This window comes from Acipenser ruthenus, chromosome 5 (genome assembly GCF_902713425.1).
Source record: "Acipenser ruthenus chromosome 5, fAciRut3.2 maternal haplotype, whole genome shotgun sequence".
Classification (NCBI taxonomy): Eukaryota; Metazoa; Chordata; class Actinopteri; order Acipenseriformes; family Acipenseridae; genus Acipenser; species Acipenser ruthenus.
In genome coordinates, this window is record NC_081193.1 from 89,049,928 (window position 1) to 89,064,711 (window position 14,784).

At 44.6% G+C, this 14,784-nt stretch overlaps 1 protein-coding gene across 2 annotated transcripts in view; it reads right to left on the reverse strand.

Moving 5' to 3' along the window:
• ubr2 (ubiquitin protein ligase E3 component n-recognin 2) overlaps positions 1–14,784 on the reverse strand; it is a 58,399-nt gene that overhangs the window by 20,054 nt on the left and 23,561 nt on the right. For both annotated transcript variants that reach the window (XM_059024740.1, XM_059024739.1), the window contains exons 15-29: positions 14,551–14,734; positions 14,117–14,178; positions 13,924–14,034; positions 12,937–13,002; positions 12,234–12,356; positions 10,897–10,960; positions 10,361–10,485; positions 7,349–7,401; positions 7,139–7,241; positions 6,138–6,186; positions 5,308–5,462; positions 2,365–2,467; positions 1,899–2,008; positions 1,028–1,108; positions 394–575 (exon numbers count right to left, since the gene is read on the reverse strand). In XM_059024740.1, the coding sequence (XP_058880723.1) occupies positions 394–575; positions 1,028–1,108; positions 1,899–2,008; positions 2,365–2,467; positions 5,308–5,462; positions 6,138–6,186; positions 7,139–7,241; positions 7,349–7,401; positions 10,361–10,485; positions 10,897–10,960; positions 12,234–12,356; positions 12,937–13,002; positions 13,924–14,034; positions 14,117–14,178; positions 14,551–14,734 (1,571 nt within the window). The remainder of the gene's footprint in view (positions 1–393; positions 576–1,027; positions 1,109–1,898; positions 2,009–2,364; positions 2,468–5,307; positions 5,463–6,137; positions 6,187–7,138; positions 7,242–7,348; positions 7,402–10,360; positions 10,486–10,896; positions 10,961–12,233; positions 12,357–12,936; positions 13,003–13,923; positions 14,035–14,116; positions 14,179–14,550; positions 14,735–14,784) is intronic.

Here is a 14,784-nt window from a genome sequence, read left to right on the forward strand (position 1 = left end):
TACCGGGTGCAGCATCGAGGAGGGAGGGGGAGCAGAGACACCGTTACCGGGTGCAGCATCGAGGAGGGAGGGGGAGCAGAGACACGGTTACTGGGTGCAGCATCGAGGAGGGAGGGGGAGCAGAGACATGGTTACTGGGTGCACTGGAGTGCTACACTGGACAGGAACAGTAGTACTTAAGGGCACTTCAACTGAAACTAGACATCCCCGGTAACAGTGTCAAGGGAATCATACTTTTCATAACGGTTTGCAAAGTAAAATGATTTAAATTACAGAAAGAGTTCAACTAATTCTCTCAAACAAGACGTTCCTTCACAGTAATAAAGTCAGATAATACACAGCTCCATCTGACTATAGTGTGGCGCAGTGCTGTGCAGCCCTGTGCCCTCTCACCTGTGCTCCAGTGCAGTGGAGGTGGAGGCCTCCAGATCCTCCAGGCTCTGCTGGAACAGTTCTTTGTTCTCGTCGATGAAATGTCTTTGCATCTCTGACATCTGAGCCATGATCTTCTCCCTGCGCAGCCGTGCCATCTCTGCTTTGCGCTTGCGCTCTGCCTTGTCCTGGTCACGCACCGACTGCACAGCACAAGAAGAGTGTGGAGAGACACTAACATTGAGAACTCCACGTTTATATCTATGCACACCTCAACAAGACTGGAGACCAGGCGTGGGCAGAGCTGGCCTTCCAACAAATTAAACCTCCATTCAGGTCCTATAGATGTTAATAATAGTAATAATACCCTGAAGAAATGGCACTTCAAGACTGAATGACCCTTTATTCACATTTATATGTTGCAGTCTGCAGCATAAAAAAACTCCTACATTTGTAAGGGGGGGGGGGTCTTGCTCAAGCTAATTATATACAACTCAATTTCAAAGACGAGATAAAAAATGAATATCAGAATCATCTTCCTGGAGCTCCCAATTATCTTTCAATCTACCCCCAGCTCTTTCATGCAATGCCACACTCAAATACAATGTCTGTGTTGAGCAAGCTTGGTATAAACCACTGGAGCCCGTTCCACTACCTCCTCCAAGGCCTGTCCTCCAGTCTCTGATACAGGAGTGGTTGCGGTCTGCTCCCTTATCTTCTTAATGCTGCTGAAGGTCTGCAATGAAAAGGAGTTGCATTGTGACAAGGTCAAAGGCTCGGACTCTGGTGAGGCAAATTAAGCTGTTTGTGACAGTTGCCCTAACCCACAAAGATCATTTACACATACGGCTTGAGTTTTTTTTTTTTTTTTTTTTTGTAGTGCCCACAATACTGTAATTATTCAAATCATCTTTTATAGTAGCGTATCGGTTTAGAGTGGATCGGATGGTACTTTAAGTTCCATGCAATCCACAAACAGAAGCCGTGTGGAGCTTGTAAAACATTGTTTATTGTGTTGTGCCATTTTCTGACTGCAGCATCATTATGGCAGCCACCGCAAACAATGTAACTTAACCAGGATGCTGTTCCATACAATACGAAACTACCTGGGAAATGGGATGGACTGGGAAATGGCCAATTTAAAATTGGCCTGAAAAAAAAAAGTTCATACTGATGAATAGAGATGCTGTATCACAGTTATTGTGTTTCTCAAGCTCATTGAATACAGCCACCTGCGGCCTTCAGGTAGAATTACAATCTCTTCAAGCTACTTATGTGCATGCAGAGCTATCCGGAATACAACATTAAATCACTTCTAAAGCACAGAATGATCAGTGGGATACAGGGTTCATTACTGGAAACCAACCCAATTACAAGCCCAAACGCCTGCTTGTAAAATATGTTTAAAATAAACCCATAGTGTTAAATAAAAAGGTACAGTTTACTCAGAGTAAATGTGGCTCATAACAGGCCCTAACAACTCAACGCTCATGAAGCAAATATTCCTTTAACAAAAATTGTCAAACCTTCAAAATCCATCGAATCATGTCCTTGTGAACCTCCAGGTGTGGAGCATTCTGCAGAGTCTCCAGCATGGAGAGAACACTGGGGCCGTTACTGGGAGCCTCTCTGGGTCCTTACAGAAGAGAACAAGCAGCTTTACAGACAGCACTGCATGCAAGAACAGACGAGTCTTCACATTACACAGCATGGCACCTTGAACAAGTAGAAGTGTAGCTGGTCATAGCCAAGTCTACTGGAGTGGGACTGTGTGATCAGTGGGCTTTGTATTACAGCAGTTTGAGATACTTACAATCTATAATATTAGACATTATCCACATTAATCATATAAAAGGCTTTACAGTAGAGGTCTTTTAATGGGCCTCTCCACAATTTAAAGAAGAGTCCTCAGGCACATGTGGTCCTGCATGTGTAAATGCAGCTCCTGGACCTATGAAAGGGTGGAGGTGGTGCAGCGAAGGCCAGACTCACGCGAGATCTTGTGTGTGAAATTGAAGGTGACGTCATTGTCCTCACTGCTGCTCTCCAGCTGCTGTCTCTCTTCTAGCAGCGCCATGCCGATCAGGTGCAGCACCTGGAGGACAGACACACACACACACAGGAGAGCTGCATTCACTGACTGCATTCTTACTAACCACCCGAACACACACACACACACACACACACACACACACACACACACACAGGAGAGCTGCATTCACTGAATGCATTCTTACTAACCACCCAAACACACACACACACACAGGAGAGCTGCATTCACTGACTGAATTCTTACTAACCACCCGAACACACATACACACACACAGGAGAGCTGCATTCACTGACTGAATTCTTACTAACCACCCGAACACACACACACACACACACACACACACACAGGAGAGCTGCATTCACTGACTGAATTCTTACTAACCACCCGAACACACACACACACACACACACACACACACAGGAGAGCTGCATTCACTGACTGCATTCTTACTAACCACCCGAACACACACACACACACACACACACACACACACACACACACACACACACACACACACACAGGAGAGCTGCATTCACTGAATGCATTCTTACTAACCACCCGAACACACACACACACAGGAGAGCTGCATTCACTGACTGCATTCTTACTAACCACCCGAACACACACACACACACACACACACACACACACACACAGGAGAGCTGCATTCACTGACTGCATTCTTACTAACCACCCGAACACACACACACACACACACACACACACACACACACACACAGGAGAGCTGCATTCACTGACTGCATTCTTACTAACCACCCGAACACACACACACACACACACACACACACACACACAGGAGAGCTGCATTCACTGACTGCATTCTTACTAACCACCCGAACACACACACACACACACACACACACACACACACACACAGGAGAGCTGCATTCACTGACTGCATTCTTACTAACCACCCGAACACACACACACACACACACACACACAGGAGAGCTGCATTCACTGACTGCATTCTTACTAACCACCCGAACACACACACACACACACAGGAGAGCTGCATTCACTGACTGCATTCTTACTAACCACCCGAACACACACACACACACACACACACACACACACACACACACACACACAGGAGAGCTGCATTCACTGACTGCATTCTTACTAACCACACGAACACACACACACACACACACAGGAGAGCTGCATTCACTGACTGCATTCTTACTAACCACCCAAACACACACACACACACACACACAGGAGAGCTGCATTCACTGACTGCATTCTTACTAACCACCCGAACACACACACACACACACACACACACACACACACACACACACACACACACACACACACACACAGACACAGGAGAGCTGCATTCACTGACTGCATTCTTACTAACCACCGAACACACACACACACACACACACACACACACACACAGGAGAGCTGCATTCACTGACTGCATTCTTACTAACCACCCGAACACACACACACACACACACACACACACACACACACACACAGGAGAGCTGCATTCACTGACTGCATTCTTACTAACCACCCGAACACACACACACACACACACACACACACACAGGAGAGATGCATTCACTGACTGCATTCTTACTAACCACCCGAACACACACACACACACACAGGAGAGCTGCATTCACTGACTGCATTCTTACTAACCACCCGAACACACACACACACACACACACACACACACACACACACACAGGAGAGCTGCATTCACTGACTGCATTCTTACTAACCACACGAACACACACACACACACACACAGGAGAGCTGCATTCACTGACTGCATTCTTACTAACCACCCAAACACACACACACACACACAGAGGAGAGCTGCATTCACTGACTGCATTCTTACTAACCACCCGAACACACACACACACACACACACACACACACACACACACACACACACACAGACACAGGAGAGCTGCATTCACTGACTGCATTCTTACTAACCACCCGAACACACACACACACACACACACACACAGGAGAGCTGCATTCACTGACTGCATTCTTACTAACCACCCGAACACACACACACACACACACAGGAGAGCTGCATTCACTGACTGCATTCTTACTAACCACCCGAACACACACACACACACACACACACACACACACACAGGAGAGCTGCATTCACTGACTGCATTCTTACTAACCACCCGAACACACACACACACACACACACACACACACACACACACACACACACAGACACAGGAGAGCTGCATTCACTGACTGCATTCTTACTAACCACCCGAACACACACACACACACACACACACACACACACACACACACAGGAGAGCTGCATTCATTGACTGCATTCTTACTAACCACCCGAACACACACACACACACACACAGGAGAGCTGCATTCACTGACTGCATTCTTACTAACCACCCGAACACACACACACACACACACACACACACACACACAGGAGAGCTGCATTCACTGACTGCATTCTTACTAACCACCCGAACACACACACACACACACACACACACAGGAGAGATGCATTCACTGACTGCATTCTTACTAACCACCCGAACACACACACACACACACACACACACACACACACACACACAGGAGAGCTGCATTCATTGACTGCATTCTTACTAACCACCCGAACACGCACGCACGCACGCACGCACGCACACACACACACAGGAGAGCTGCATTCACTGACTGCATTCTTACTAACCTAGGGGCCTGCTTCTTGCTATGTATTCAGGAGACACCTGGCTCCCCTCTCAATCAGTAATGTTATTCAACACCAGAAGCAAACCCCCCTTATTGTTATTTGGTGTGTTTGTTACAGTCAGTGTGATACTTACCCTCTGCAACATGGACTCAGACCAGGCACAGCCGCTGGGCTCCACTGTCCAATGCAGCACGGTGCCCAGAATGCCCAGGAAGACGTCACACTGGAGCAGGTTCCCGAGGCTGGCGAAGAGCGGGCAGAAGGGGGGCAGCATGGGAGGGGGTAGAGCTGCAGCAAGGAGGCAGAGACGTTAGCCACACATGCTAACAACTGTATATTTGTTAAAATACATTTACAAAAATCACTATTTCTGCAGGAACCTCAATTACTAATACTATTTTGTAGTCTGAATAACTCTACTAGCCTCCCTGTATGCAAACTGATGCAGCCTTGTGATCCACTAAACCTCTATAATGCCATGTGAGTTGTGAGTTGTGTGTCACTATTCAGCAAGGATCTCACACAGTGATTCACAAGGGGCATTATAGGGAGTGCCCTGGGAAATGGCTCTCCCAGTTGTTCTGAGAATTTCAGAAAGCAAAATGTGTTTGCAAGTGGGTCAGGAGGGATCGAGTCCACAGACATGTGCAATGCAACAGCAGCTACTGACGTGTTAGTGACCCCAAATCACAGAATGCTTCAATACTGGACGAGACTCACAGATTGCTGTATATACCCTGTGCTGGGAGGTGGGTCATTTGAAAAGACAATCTGCTCTTCAAATACATGCAAATCTGTAAAGTGGTGCCTAACTGCAACAAGAATCCAATGTCCATGTTATTCATGGCTGGACTGTCACTTGGGTAATATGGATCCCTATTCCATTGCCTGATCCAGCCTCACTCTCTCTACACTATTCTTATTAAAATTAAAAAGACCAGTCATTTTATTTATAAACTCTACCTGTATCTTCTCCATTTTGCCTCTTCCGTTTTCTTTGTGCTTCTTCTGCCTGGAGATAATACAAGTTGAACTTGTTTAAAATCCCTGGGGTGAAGTGCAAGGGGAATGGCCCCTCCAACATCCCCTTTTCTGCTGAAGCTGTAATTTGTTATTCACTTTGACTAGGAAATGTGCAATCTCTCCTCATTGTCTTCACCATGGGGGGCTAGTCCAGAACAAAATCATTGCAAACACATTGACTACTGTATTAAACACTACAATGGGACAAATGTTTATAAAGGAAGATTCCTGATGCAAACGTTCAGTGGCACAAAGCATTTTCAATTATTACGGCCGGTGGCATTGTATTTATTAGTTTGTCTTAAATATTTAAAAAGAATGTCTGTAAAACACTGCACCCTTTTTTATCATCAAAATCACAGTTCACGCCAATGTACTGATCTAATGTACAAACAAAAACAAACACAAATAAACAATCAATTATTAAAAACAAAACCCTTTAATCTAAATCAGTGAACCTGATAATCCACCCGTAAAACAGCAGGCTCTTGAAGAGTGTCTGGGAAGGGCTCCATACCTTGGACTGGTCTGCTCTGGAGTAGTGGTAGCAGTACAGGTTCAAGTCTTTACCTTGGACTGGTCTGCTCTGGAGTAGTGGTAGCAGTACAGGTTCAAGTCTTTACCTTGGACTGGTCTGCTCTGGAGTAGTGGTAGCAGTACAGGTTCAAGTCTTTACCTTGGACTGGTCTGCTCTGGAGTAGTGGTAGCAGTACAGGTTCAAGTCTTTAGCTTGGACTGGTCTGCTCTGGAGTAGTGGTAGCAGTACAGGTTCAAGTCTTTACCTTGGACTGGTCTGCTCTGGAGTAGTGGTAGCAGTACAGTTTCAAGTCTTTACCTTGGACTGGTCTGCTCTGGAGTAGTGGTAGCAGTACAGTTTCAAGTCTTTACCTTGGACTGGTCTGCTCTGGAGTAGTGGTAGCAGTACAGTTTCAAGTCTTTACCTTGGACTGGTCTGCTCTGGAGTAGTGGTAGAAGTACAGGTTGAAGTCTTTGGCGCACTCAGGCTTCAGTTCATACAGGCCCCGACCAGTCAGCCCTGGCTTCCTGAAACACACGAGTCAGAGGTCAGGGGTCACCCATAGAAGGTCTTGAAATGATTTTAAATGGGGAAAAAAAAAAAATACAGCCAAGGACCCTAAAAGGAAACATACTTGAATAAAGCGACTGCTTCAATGACCGTCTCCATTCCCGTTTCTTTGTTCTCCTAAAGGAAAAAGAAAATGCCATTAAAGGAGGAAGCAGAATTTGGTGCCAACTCCCCCAGCTGGTTTCAAAAACACACTGGGAACTTCCTACAATTACTTTCCTGGATGAACTTTACTCGGAATACAGAACTGATCTTGCAATACCAGCGAACACCAGCTGGTGGCAGCCAAGTAGAGCAGATCTGACAGATGAGTAATTTCTGCTTGGACAAAGGAGATACACAAAGATTCTTTACATATAATAGCCATGCTGGCTTATATCTAAATGTACTCTGGAGTTGTATGTATTCAAATAGATCACAAAACTATAATGTTTCTCCCACTAACATGGACAGAATAACGAGAGTCTATACAATGACAGTCTTTTAAAGCTGTAACATTGTTTAAACTCCTGATATTCTAGTTTGCTTGTACCATATTGAGTCGGGATATACAGTATGTATGCTGTGAACAGTTTTAGACCCTTCTCTGGGAAGGGTATCTTGTTGACACAGTACTTTGCTGTGTATCCTCTATCCCTCCCTCAGCAGAAAGCTGAAGAAGGTGGTTGACTTGTATCTAACTCATTGGAGACAAAAGATCTTCAAAAATATACTTTCAGATATTTTTGGACAAGAAAAAAAAATGACAAGACAAAAGGTTTAAATAAAACTATATATAACAGATGGTAAGAAATCACAAGAGCTCTGAAATGCTTGGCTAGGGCTGGGATTTTCCTTTTGATTTGAACAGAACAATATGCTTTATCAGGATGATACGCAGATCTGATTTGAACAGAACAATATTGTTTATCAGGATGATACGCAGATCTGATTTGAACAGAACAATATGCTTTATCAAGATGATACGCAGATCTGTAGACAGGGAGCTGATCCTGAAGGATTAGGGAGGAAAGAAAAGAAAGAATATTTTAAGAGAAATTTCAGCATTATAGTGGAATAACATGAAAGTGGGAATGTAGAAGTAAACAGATTAAAAAGCAGCACAGAGACCAGATTGAAATGAATGTGAGTGCAACAGCAGAGACCAGATTGAAATGAATGTGAGTGCAACAGCACAGAGAGTCCAGATTGAAATGAATGTGAGTGCAACAGCAGAGACCAGATTGAAATGAATGTGAGTGCAACAGCAGAGAGACCAGATTGAAATGAATGCGAGTGCAACAGCACAGAGACCAGATTGAAATGAATGTGAGTGCAACAGCAGAGACCAGATTGAAATGAATGTGAGTGCAACAGCAGAGAGACCAGATTGAAATGAATGCGAGTGCAACAGCACAGAGACCAGATTGAAATGAATGTGAGTGCAACAGCAGAGACCAGATTGAAATGAATGTGAGTGCAACAGCAGAGACCAGATTGAAATGAATGTGAGTGCAACAGCAGAGACCAGATTGAAATGAATGTGAGTGCAACAGCACAGAGACCAGATTGAAATGAATGTGAGTGCAACAGCAGAGACCAGATTGAAATGAATGTGAGTGCAACAGCAGAGAGACCAGATTGAAATGAATGCGAGTGCAACAGCACAGACCAGACTGAAATGAATGTGAGTGCAACAGCACAGAGACCAGACTGAAATGAATGCGAGTGCAACAGCACAGAGAGACCAGACTGAAATGAATGCGAGTGCAACAGCACAGAGACCAGATTGAAATGAATGTGAGTGCAACAGCAGAGACCAGATTGAAATGAATGCGAGTGCAACAGCACAGAGAGACCAGATTGAAATGAATGCGAGTGCAACAGCACAGAGAGACCAGATTGAAATGAATGCGAGTGCAACAGCACAGAGACCAGATTGAAATGAATGCGAGTGCAACAGCACAGAGACCGGATTGAAATGAATGTGAGTGCAACAGCAGAGAGACCAGATTGAAATGAATGTGAGTGCAACAGCAGAGACCAGATTGAAATGAATGTGAGTGCAACAGCAGAGACCAGATTGAAATGAATGTGAGTGCAACAGCACAGAGACCAGATTGAAATGAATGTGAGTGCAACAGCAGAGAGACCAGATTGAAATGAATGCGAGTGCAACAGCAGAGAGAGACCAGATTGAAATGAATGTGAGTGCAACAGCACAGAGAGACCAGATTGAAATGAATGTGAGTGCAACAGCACAGAGACCAGATTGAAATGAATGCGAGTGCAACAGCACAGAGAGACCAGATTGAAATGAATGCGAGTGCAACAGCAGAGAGAGACCAGATTGAAATGAATGTGAGTGCAACAGCAGAGAGACCAGATTGAAATGAATGTGAGTGCAACAGCAGAGACCAGATTGAAATGAATGTGAGTGCAACAGCACAGAGGGGAAATACCCATTCAGAAACTTCAATTCAATATTTCAAATGTATTTTTAAAAAATAATCTACATTGCTATCATCCACACTTTAAAATAAAATTGAGGCCAATTGTGCAAGATGACATCAATTTACATACAACTGTACAGAGAGGAAGCCAGCATGTGCTTTCACACGGGTCTATCCCGCTGGTGCGAGGAAGCGAACATGTACTTTCACACGGGTCTATCCCGCTGGTGCGAGGAAGCGAACATGTACTTTCACACGGGTCTATCCCGCTGGTGCGAGGAAGCGAACATGTACTTTCACATGGGTCTATCCCGCTGGTGCGAGGAAGCGAACATGTACTTTCACATGGGTCTATCCCGCTGGTGCGAGGAAGCGAACATGTACTTTCACACGGGTCTATCCCGCTGGTGCACAACACTTTTTTTGTGTACTGTTTTGAAATCTTTGTTTCTGGCACAGAACATTGGAAAGTACTGTATGTGAACAAAAGAGAGAACGTTAGGCTCTTCCAGCAAAGGCTACCATATGCAACTCCTGTTTTAACCCAACACAGTGCCCTTTGGTGTGCTGGTGTCTGGGGCAGGGTCCCTGCTATTGCAGCAGTGGGCCCAGTACCTGTAGCCCAAGCTCTGCTGGATACTCACATCCTCGGGCAAGGCCTTCACAAGCTCACTGTGTGCCATGGAGCGGATACACAGCTGATGAATGATCTCCCGCTTGATCTCATCAGAGGCGCTCACCTGCCCGGCTCCCGGGGAAAAGCGCTCCCCTACAAGAGAAACAAACAGGAGCTCCATCACAGCGATCCTGCTTCTCAGACTACAGCCCTCCGGGAAGCTACCAGGTATAAACTTGCACTGTCAGCTTCTACCCTACAAGGCTGGCTCAATGTTAGACCAAGTATCCCATGGCTCACAGTTAAGGGACAGACAAGTGTCTTTATAGTTAAAACTGAGGACTGTACAGGAGTAAGAAAAGCGATTTACATTTTTACATCCTTGGGTGCCAAGCAGGTGCAAACACTACTGTTACCCTCATCTAATGGTAGCACACATTGTACTTCATAGCAGAACTAGTTAGGCTTGTGGAGGAGTCTGCATCAATGCCACCACTCCCCTCAGCCCCGTAGATGTCTCCATGAAGGTTAAAACATTTAATAAAATACATTTCTTCAGCTTACCAACGACCATCATGATGAGGTGCAGCATTTCTTCTATGAGTGTGCTATTCTGCTGTATGACATCCTGCAAGAAAAACAAAAGCAGGCATTGAAACAGCACTTCCTATACAAACCCTTGAATCTGAGTAAATGCATCACAGATATAAAGACAACACAGACAAGCATGTTGGAGACCAATCAGTTAAAAGTAGATCATCATAACTTTCACATAAGCGACATACAGGCAGCTCCCTCCATATACCTCCCATGCCCTAGAATACACTTCCCAGACTTTTAAAGAACTCTTGCAAGAGAAAGACTATTAGGAAGGGCAGCAGTGTGGAGTAGTGGTTAGGGCTCTGGACTCTTGACCGGAGGGTCGTGGGTTCAATCCCCGGTGGGGACACTGCTGCTGTACCCTTGAGCAAGGTACTTTACCTAGATTGCTCCAGTAAAAACCCAACTGTATAAATGGGTAATTCTATGTAAAAATAATGTGATATCTTCTGACAATTGAGTCGCCCTGGATAAGGGCGTCTGCTAAGAAATAAATAATAATAATAATAATAGGAAGGTATTGCTGTTCAAGGATAATGTGTATTATTGTATCTTACTAACAGATACCACTGCAACCCTAGTAACTGGTACTCAACAAGTTTCATCACAAAAGGACAAGCTGTTCATAGGCCTCCCCAGTGGGGACAATAACCTTCCCACTTTGGATCATTTTCAGGTCACTCAAGTTAAACGTTTAGATGGTCTTGATTCAGCACCATGCTATTTTGCAAGGATGTTCATGTCTTCCATTCACACCACACCAAGAGTTAAGAGTGAACATAAAAACAGTTACGAGGTAATTCGGCCCCTCTAAGCTTGTCTGATTCCTGGTAGTTGATTGATCTCAGTGTAAACGATGTCAACTCCTTGTAAGATTTTGAAGACTTCAAATCATGTCCTCTCAATCTTCTTTGTTCTAGGCTAAAAGGATTAATTTCTTTCAGCCTGTCTTTGTTCCTTTAAGTTTTGCTGGGATTAGTCTGCTTGTTTTTTCTCTCTCTCGCTCTGGTTAGCTAAGCAGTGCTCTTGCAGCTCATGTATTCAGTAAAGCTGCAGTGCTCTTGCAGCTCGTGTATTCAGTAAAGATGCAGTATGCTTGGAGCTCATGTATTCAGTAAAGCTGCAGTACGCTTGGAGCTCATGTATTCAGTAAAGCTGCAGTGCTCTTGCTCATGTATTCAGTAAAGCTGCAGTGCTCTTGCAGCTCGTGTATTTAGTAAAGCTGTAGTGCTCTTGCAGCTTGTGTATTTAGTAAAGCTGCAGTGCTCTTGCAGCTCATGTATTCAGTCAAGTTGCTGCACCTTGTTGGTGTTCTCCCCGCTGTATCTCTTGCCATAGTCTGGAGTGTTGAAGATTTCATAGAGCTCGAATCGGCTGAGCACGATCATCAGGAAGTGGTTGGGATCCATCATTGATGCCCCTGCCTGAAAAAAAAAACAAAAAAACACACCCATGTTTTAATAAAGAATCACAAGCTCCGATTGCCTTGAAAAGGGATCTAAGCAGTGCATAAAAGCCATATATTTAATCACACAGCACTGTTTAAAAAAGTCAAAAGGCACCAGACAAATCCCAGAGCAGCTCAAGGTGTGCAGCTCCCACAGATAGGAGTGTAACAAAGTGTCTTCCATTGTACTCATTAATTTCCTGCACTGTGAGTGACATGATGAGCTGTCAATGGTTTTGTAAGGTTTGGGGTTTTGTAGTTACAAAATGTCAGAAATTTTATTCGAGGTCAAAAGGATAGCTGGTACAATTCTAGGTTGAGAAGTCTGTTTAAAACCATGCTATCGTGCAGACTGATATACTTCCAGCCATCAACACTCTAACCAGAAGCACTGCTGAGGTGAAACGACTTTGAGAAGCAGTGAAGCCTGAGAGAAAGGCATGGAAACGGAAGTGCCTTTAAGCTTGAGTAGTACCAGATACCAGCATTTAAAAAGGAAACGCATGTTTGCTATGCAAGTGCACGGCGCGTAAGATTCATTGTCCACTTTTGCTTACCTGCAGCATCAACAGGTCCTTGTCAAACATCTCCACTCTGCATTTAACATTGTGATAGTAGTAAATCTGGAAAGCACACAGGGTTAAAAACACAGACCCTATAAAACCATGAATAAAACTGTCACACTATCAAGAGAGAATCTACCAGACCATGCGATACACTAAAACCCGACAAACATGACTTCATCTTATTTACTGGCCACATCATGACCTGCAACATTTACTCAGCTGTGGCATTACTTTATAATGAAAGCACGGTATTGGTTTTCCTGTGGTATTATAATGAAAGCACTGTATTGGTTTTCCTGTGGTATTATAATGAAAGCACTGTATTGGTTTTCCTGTGGTATTATAATGAAAGCACTGTATTGGTTTTCCTGTGGTATTACTGTATAATGAAAGCACGGTATTGGTTTTCCTGTGGTATTATAATGAAAGCACGGTATTGGTTTTCCTGTGGTATTACTGTATAATGAAAGCACTGTACTGGAGTATGACTCTATAAAAGACATAGCATAAGTCCGACAAACAATACACCATGCACTGAAGAATAAACAAATAAAACATTGTGACATTCTCAGAAATGGGTAGTAGTTGTCATTTTGCAGTTTTTGAAATGTATGCAAATCAGCCTGTGATATTTTAAGACATGAGAATTTAAAATGTGCTGGTGCCACAATCACATAACAGAGCAGAAGCAAATGAGCCTTTCTGGACACTGACACACACACACACACACACACACACGAAAGCAAGCACACACAAGCACACAGATACACACACACACAGACACGCAAGCACGCATACACACACAGACAGATACACACACAGACAGACAGACAGACATACACACTAATAAGCACGCACGCACACACACACAGATACACATAAGCACGCACACACACACGCACACACACAAGCACGCATACAAGCACGCATACAGAAGCATGCACAAGCACGCACACAAGCACGCACACGCACACACACCTGGTTGACCAGGGAGAAGCCGTTCCTCCTCCACATCCCAGCATGCACCTGCGCACACAGCACCAGGCAGCGCAGAGGGTGCTCAATCAGCATTGGGGGGCTCAGTTCACACTGAAGGGAAAACCAGAAAATGAGTTACTCAACAGAAATATCATAGAAATCTAAAGGGACTGCAAAGGGAACCTCAACTTACCAAAGGTAACTGCTCTGGAAATCTGTAAGCCACTTCAGTTTTGCTTAAGAGAACATGTAACCCTAGAAGAAAGATCATCTCTATTTAAAAATGCTTTAGGCAGGAGTAAACATTGTAAAAGTGCATTGTTACTGCATGTTAAATATGAGCATAAGCAGCTGTGTACCTACAGAATAAGGACAAATTATTGTACTCCCAGCAACCACAGCAGAGTGGCAAACCTCACACCAGGGGTCTAGTCACAGCACTTAATCACACCACCTACTGTAGAATTAAATCATTGCAATGTAGCTTCAGGAATTCTATTTGTATTCTGTAAGTACACTCCAGCAAAGGTGGGCTCAGAAAAACAGTACAGCTCGGAACCCTTCTCCATCAAAACAGAAAAAGAGGCAATTCTCCTAACACCAGAGCCACCTCTTCACTGTTCTTACCTGCCAGCAGCCGGGACACAGGCAGGTGAATGCTGACCTTCTCCTGGGACACACAGTATCGGATGGTGTCTACAGAGTGGCCACACATGCTCAGAGTGATGGGCTGCTCCCCGTCCGTGAAGCCACTGTGACACTGCATCAGCACCACCAGGCACTGCTTGTAGGCTTCAATCAAGACCTTCTCCTGCAAACCGAAACACACAGGACAAAGCCAATAGGTTTATAGGGGCTGGT